This window comes from Gopherus flavomarginatus, chromosome 5 (assembly GCF_025201925.1).
Source record: "Gopherus flavomarginatus isolate rGopFla2 chromosome 5, rGopFla2.mat.asm, whole genome shotgun sequence".
Classification (NCBI taxonomy): domain Eukaryota; kingdom Metazoa; phylum Chordata; order Testudines; family Testudinidae; genus Gopherus; species Gopherus flavomarginatus.
Genome location: NC_066621.1, coordinates 115,107,746 through 115,115,261, shown reverse-complemented (window position 1 = coordinate 115,115,261; position 7,516 = coordinate 115,107,746). Strand labels below are relative to the sequence as shown.

Sequence of the window (7,516 nt, the reverse complement as noted above, 5' to 3'; positions counted from 1 at the left end):
CACAGTGTGGCCATTTTAAAAAGCGGATTGTAATCCAATGCCTTTATCTTTTTATTTCTTTAACGGCACATTTTCATCCCTTGTTCTCGCCTGCTGATTTCAGAGTTTTGTTTGTTTCAAGGATTTAACTTAATTCTGTTGCCAGATTTAAAGAAAAAAGGAAAAGGAAAAGAACAAAGAAAGGGATAACAACGCATTTACTAGACAACTTAAAACCTATGTCTTCAAAGCAGAGATATTATATATGAGACTATATATTGGAATGTTAATTTATTTTTAGGTACTTCAATAAGAAAGTTATCTAAGGTGTGATGCATGAGAATTTAGCACAGTATTAATAAAAAAATACAAGGACAGTTAAATGTGGAAGCAACCAAAAGCCGTTGTACATGTCCCATCTGATAAACAACTGGTAAAGAAATTCAGATCACTTGTGTATTTTTAATCTGTTTGCTATAATTCTTATATAATCGATTTCCAAACGTCCAGGAAATTATAAAGTGGTTTATTCCCGGCCCCCTGCCTTTCCCCGAAGGCTTTTTACTACGAAGTAATATAAGTTCTGTCATCGGGACAAACATAAAGAATGTTGCTAAGAAACCCGAGAAGAGTCTGTGATCTTGACATCAGATCAGAGAATCACAAAAGCTAGAAATTGATATCTTAGTTCACCCAGTTCACCCCCCTACAAGGGCTGGATGGATCGCTCACGTGCTTTTTCACCTTTTAGCCAAGTAAGGCCATTATCAGGCAGGCACCCGCATTTCTTGTGAGAAGTCAGAATAATGCACAATTTAAGTTATTAATCAGGCATCCGCTACTCATTATTGTCACTGTTACTGGGTGACTATTTCCAAACAAGCTTCTGGGCTGAATGCTTTCTATAACAAAGATATAAAATGGTTTCAGTGACTCACCTGATGTTTGTCAAATATAGGTTAATGTCAGTGGATCCGCATTCAAGCCGGTGTTCGTGTTTATTGGGTGGCTTAGCGTCATGCCTCACCGCTGTGACTCACATGGCATGGTTTCTAAACGTGTGACACAGTAAAAGAGAATAATAAAATATACAGCTACATCGAAGCCTTGTATGAAGGACTGGACTGGATTTAGTCCATGAGCATGTCAACAGAATTTTGGAAACACGTGTTCGAGAACTTTGACTGAAATTGGAAGCACCAAAATTATTTGCCTTGATGAGTCGGGAGGCGAGGGGAGTGGAAAGTATTGTGTGATATGATCATAAGACTAGTTCTCATTTCTTGGCGTGTGTTGGCTGCAGTGCTCAGTCAGTACTTTGAAATATATGCCGGTCGCCAAGTTAAAGGAGAATCTACTGTACTTTAGTAAACACAGCCCGGTAATCTCCGAGTTCGGAGGCTGGGTGGCCTTTTGTATTCTATTCAAATAGCGGGGGCTGCCCTTCCTTATCTACTTCGTGTAATTTCCAACGATCCCTGCTAGCATTTCTACTGGCCATTTGAAAGGAGGATATTTTCCGCGTCTACTCTCTAACCCCCTCCATCCCTCCTCCCACCTCTGTCTCTCCTTCTTTCCCCGTAGCTTAAACCAATTACACTGCTTTGCAAATAAAGTGACGCCCCGGGGGAGTTGCAAGCGAGTGGAACTGCCTTGTTTGCAGGTGCATCTCCGGCTTTGTAGGTGCGAACGTCTTTGTGCGGCGGACAAATGGGGAGAGGAGGAGGAGGAGGTGGGCACTTCTGCGACGTAAGATCCACATCAGCTCAACTCCTCTCACATCCCAGCCGGCACTTCCTCACTTTCTCAAGTGTCTCGCCCCACACCGCTCCCTGCCTCCTTTTTGACTTACTATAGACTAGATCTCAATCCTCTTCCTCCCCCCCGCCCCCCGAGTTGGCTTCTTGCTAGGCTGGGGCTGTGTCACGCTCTCTTTCCTGCTGCCTGTCTCTTGCAAAAAGGCTGGATGGTTACACCGGGCAGGTTGGCTCCATGATGTTAGGTGCTGTGAAAATGGAAGGGCATGAAACTAGCGACTGGAGCAGCTACTACACCGACAATCAGGAGGTGAGTGAATCATAAGAGCTCCCTTGTTTGCTGCCCCTGAGCCGCTGTAGCGGGCGAGGGGAGGAGGGGGGGGCTGGGGGTGTGTGTAACAATATGGGGGAAGAGGTTTGCACTCTAGATCCTGCCAGTGCAAACGTGCCTTTTCCAACACTGAAGCCGGCCAAGCAATAAAGAAATCGCCACGCTTTCCAATAGCCCTATGGCGTTTCCGTGATAATGGGGCTGCTGCGTGTGCTTGGAGTGAGTGGGAGTGCGGGGGGGGGGTGTTAGCGAGCTCGTTTAAGGGGCGTCATTTGTACTTTTGCGCACACAAAAGCGCCCCGTAAACTCTTGGCTCGGTGCGTAGGACTGTGACCGAGCTGTGAGCCCCCTCAGCCCTGGGCTCCCCAGATGGTGCAGTGTGAGGGCCACGAGTTGCAAAAACCCTTGAAAAACACTAGCGCCTTCCGTCATCGTGGGCGAGCCTGAATTTTAAGGCCTTCTTTACCCACCGTTTTCAATGGCCTCACCTGTTAATTCTGGTGGTTTACTGGGCAAAATAATCAGTTGTTTTGTACTTTGCAACAAGATTTTTGAAACGCGGGTGCGCTTCTGCCTGAGACCGGAGGGTGGCGCTGCTGAGAGTCAGATCAGGCTGGCACCGGGGAACCTGTCTCTTTCTCCATTCCCTTTGCATTTCCATGTTGTTCTTATTTTTACAATACGCTCAGAAGGAACAGAAAGAAAGGATCAAACATAAACAAATGAACAATGATAGAAGGCAAATAAAACACCATTACGGGATGAATTACCTCCCTTTGGAATATGGATTAAAACACAACAGCGATTGCTGTTTGCACATTTGTGGATGTGGCCGTGTAGCTTTCACACTGGAATGTTTGTGAAAAACAACACACTTAGCATTAGGCAAGTAACAGAGAATATCTACAGTCATGCACAGATTAGTACATAAAAGGAGACACTTCACAGTAGAATTATACATGTGTAGGGCTATAATGCGGGATATATACTAAATATTTGCACACACATATGTGAGTGTATATGTGTTCTCATATACTGATTTTTAATGTTGAAGGGGAAAATAAGAGTCATATTAAATACTTAGCTTTTCTGTATTCAATATTCACTACCATAAAGTTCTGGAAGCCTCTCTTTTACTATGTTAGCGACAATAGCTTGTCCTTATTTGTTACTATAATAAACTCACTGTGCAGATTTTTATAAGGGAAACGCATTCCTGTTTTAAACTGTTCTGGGAAATAATTATCTCAATATAAATTAAAATCAGGCTTGCAAGAGAAAAAGGCATGGTTGTTTATAATAAGTAGCTGCCAATACTACAGTCCATCAACAAAATAATTAAGCATAGCTTTAACTTAACAGAGTTGCATTTGTTCATTCTTAACTATAAATGAACTAAAAAGGCCTTGACCCCATTTCTATTAAATTAGATTTAGTACCGGTTTCTATACCTTTACTAAGTTTGGCGATAGATTATAACAGTTCTGAAATGTGCCAGAGTCGTAATTATATTGCACAAAATAAAAGACGATAGAAAATCATAAGGAAACACTATATAGAATTCAGAGTAGTTATACTATGGGAAGTGTTTTTTAATGTTAAATAATGTGACACATTAGATATAACACAAATAACGGTACACGCGTTATCTTTCAGGCATGTTTAAAGAAAATAATACCGTCTGAGCACGAACTGCTGGATTTCTTGTAATGGTATATTATTAGCTTGCTTATCAAAAAATTCAAATACATAGCAGCCATATGTATGATGATTCTTTTGTAGCAAAACCTAGGCAATTTAATTCAGCTTTGTCTAAAATTTAATCGGACAATGCACAAGTTTGTTCATTTTTATTAGCTGTATTAATTTTATTAACTAATCAAAACATTAACAATATGGGCGCATTCTAAGAGTAAAATCTATCCTGTTTTAGCCCAATTGTTTTGCCATTATTTGTAAGTATGGTGTGTGTGCGACTTGTTTTAGTATAAAAAGGTGAGATGGTACTTTAGCGTAACTTTGCAATGTAATTGTTGACTGCATCAGCCGTTGGGGATACAAATACAAGCGCTTTTTCCAGATAAGCACTGAGTAAAAAGATTTAGCCTTCCCACCCTACTACCCTTGTGCACGAAACAGCTGAAAATACAAATAGCATCGTTTCAGTATTACAGTAATGAAGTGATACAATATCAAAGGCAACAAGGTATTCACGCTGGCTGGCCATTTGTAAGACACATCAGCTAATACTCGTTTTTATATATTATTACTTTTTGTATGTAAATAGGCTGGAGGTGTAGAAGCAAATCAGTTTCAATGAAGCCCGAGTGTCTTGTCTTGCCTTGCCCCGGACAGTCAGACCGCCTCTAGAATCGCCGCGGTAACTTTCCTGGGGTTCGGCGGCGTTCTGGCTTTGTGTAAGGCCGGGAGACATTGCCCCGGCCCCTTGTGTAATGAACTGGGTCGCTTTCATAGAGTGTCCTGCCTTCTCTTCTGCTAACCGCCTCTCTTAATCTTGTGTCCCTGCTGTAGGCCTATTCCTCTGTTCCCGTCAGCAACATGAACTCGGGACTGGGGTCCATGAACACCATGAACACCTACATGACCATGAACACTATGACTACCAGTGGCAACATGACATCCAGTTCCTTTAACATGTCCTACGCTAACACAGGGCTTGGGGCAGGACTGAGCCCAGGCGCCATGGCAGGCATGTCTGCTGGCTCCACAAGCGCCATGAACAGCATGACTGCCGGGGTGACGGCCATGGGGACTGCGCTTAGCCCCACCAGTATGAATGCCATGTCGGCTCAGCAAGCTTCAATGAACGGCCTAAGCCCTTATGCCAGCATGAACCCATGCATGAGTCCCATGGCGTATGCCCAGTCCAACCTCACCAGGACCAGAGACACCAAGACCTTTAAGCGAAGCTACCCCCATGCCAAGCCCCCCTATTCCTACATCTCTCTGATTACAATGGCTATCCAGCAGGCTCCCAGCAAGATGCTGACGCTGAGCGAAATCTACCAGTGGATCATGGATCTGTTCCCCTACTACCGGCAGAACCAGCAGCGGTGGCAGAACTCCATCCGGCATTCCCTCTCCTTCAACGACTGCTTCGTCAAAGTGGCCCGCTCGCCCGACAAACCCGGCAAAGGATCCTACTGGACCCTGCACCCCGATTCAGGCAACATGTTTGAAAACGGCTGCTACCTTCGCCGGCAGAAGCGCTTCAAATGCGAAAAGCAGGCGAACGGCAAAGCCGGTCAGGAGGGCAGGAAAGACCACTCCGGCGCCTCCAATTCCAGCTCCAACTCCCCTTTACATAGAGGTCACAATAAACCTGCCCAGCTGGAAACCGCGACCTCCGTCTCCAATCCCAACTCTTCCACCAGCCCCCAGTCTATGGACCACAATGGAGCAAGTACTGAGCTTAAGACCTCAGCTTCCGCGGCGTCCTCTACCATTAGCTCAGTCCCAGCCCTGGCACCTGTCCCTCACCCGCCGCACTCTCTAGCCCACGAGTCCCAGCTCCACCTGAAAGGCGATCCCCATTATTCCTTCAACCACCCCTTTTCTATCAACAACCTCATGTCCTCCTCGGAACAGCAGCACAAGCTGGACTTTAAAGCCTACGAGCAGGCTCTGCAATATTCTTCTTACGGGGCGGGCATCCCGGGCGGGCTGCCCCTGAGCAGCGCCTCCATGGCCGGTAGGAGTAGTATTGAGCCCTCGGCACTGGAGCCTTCCTACTATCAAGGTGTGTATTCCAGGCCTGTGCTAAACACGTCTTAGCTCTGCTCAGTCACCTCCCGCACGGCGAGCCTGATTCTCCCTCTCTCTAGCCCGGTAACAAAACTGTCGCGTCTCCGCACGCTCCGTGCAAAAGGACTGTTACTTTATTATTGTATTCGAACGCGTCGTGTATGTTATTATGAAACAGGCCCTCCTGCGAAGTTGAGCGAACCCCCTATTGTACATACCCCCCCGCCCCTCGCCTCTGCCCCTCCAAAGATCGCTGTAGCCTTTGCAGGGTGTTATTAACCTTAAAGAGAGAGAGAAAGAAAAGGTGGCTGAGCTTGTTAAACTATTTGTTTGTGCTTTCCATCCTCACCCACTCCCCACTTCTGTGCTCTATAATCTCATGCAAGTTTACAGGTATGTGGCAATACTTTTAACAATACGGAGATGAAGAAGCAAGCAAGTAGACATATAAGGTTCTTTTTTAATTAAAAAGGTTTGAAGGACAATACTGTGAAGTAGCAAAACACTAATCTCTAAGAGACAAGAAAACTATTTGCTTTCTCAGATTATCCTTTTGATACTTGCAAAATACTCTTCGGGTAGCAGAACAGGCATCAGCACAGATGCGTGGGCCGGATCCTGCACTCTCATTGATGTCAATGGGCGCTTTGGAGCGCAGAATTTGGGCCAGATATTTCCCAGCGTTACCTGCCTTGGGATTTAATATAAAGTTACAGAGGTTACAGTCTGTTGGATTTTTTTCCTCCCAAGCTGTTACTGAAGATTCTCATTCATCAGGAACTCTCTTCAACATGTGGATGATATGATTATTTAATCTGAGTCTCTTCATTGTGTACAAACTAGGCCTATATGTGTATAACAACGTTATTTTTTTCCAGAAAATATTGAATATTAGCCCAACGCAAAGAAAGACGCGAGAGAGCTCGCTCTCTCCTTATATCTGTTTCAGAATAACACATCCAGAATTTTTTATGGCCGTTTAATTATTGCCATTGTTAGCTTGTTTCATCCAGTGTTAATGCACTTTCCACAGTTTTACACGGTGTTAGCATAGACAGACGGGTCTTATTATTATTCCTGTTCGCTTTCTCAATGTTCTTAATTTATTGCATGGTTTATATTTTCTTTCTTTAAGGCCGAAATTGCTTTAAACAACAGTAAAAAATTACACATGAATTTTTTTAAAAAAATGTTAATTTTATAAATGTGATTGTAATTGAAAAATATTTTGATTTAAAATGATAACTGAGAATTTCAGCTGTGAAGTATGTTTTTGATCATTTGCAGTTAAGGACTTTAAATAAATCAAATGTTAACAATGAATGATTTCTGCTATTTTCTTTCAATTGCATATGTGCGAAGGATAGAATAGACTTACATAAAATATAAAAATAGAGGGTGGATATGAAGGCATAATAATTTTAAACGAAAGACTTATTCAACGTTGAAGAAGTCTAAAATTGTGAACCATAACGGGGATGCTAGCGTTAATAAGGAAAGCTATATCTGCTTTATTAGATAGATCACACAAGCTCTCTCTCTCTATAGCAAATATATTCATGCATAAACATCCACTTCTTTAGAGTTTTAAGATTACAGATTTTAGAAATTATCTTAACCGGTGCTGTGAATCTTTTGTCATTTTAGGGCAGGAAAGAAACTGAAAGTCTATCTCAGTGTGTGT

At 43.4% G+C, this 7,516-nt stretch overlaps 1 protein-coding gene across 1 annotated transcript; it reads left to right on the top strand.

The window, feature by feature from the left end:
* The first annotated feature begins 1,633 nt into the window (after positions 1-1,633).
* FOXA1 (forkhead box A1) lies at positions 1,634-7,118 on the top strand. The gene is made up of 2 exons (XM_050953925.1): positions 1,634-2,046; positions 4,600-7,118. Exons 1-2 carry the CDS (start codon positions 1,972-1,974, stop codon positions 5,860-5,862), a joined length of 1,338 nt encoding a protein of 445 aa, XP_050809882.1. The 5' UTR covers positions 1,634-1,971; the 3' UTR covers positions 5,863-7,118.
* The last annotated feature ends 398 nt before the right edge of the window (positions 7,119-7,516 follow it).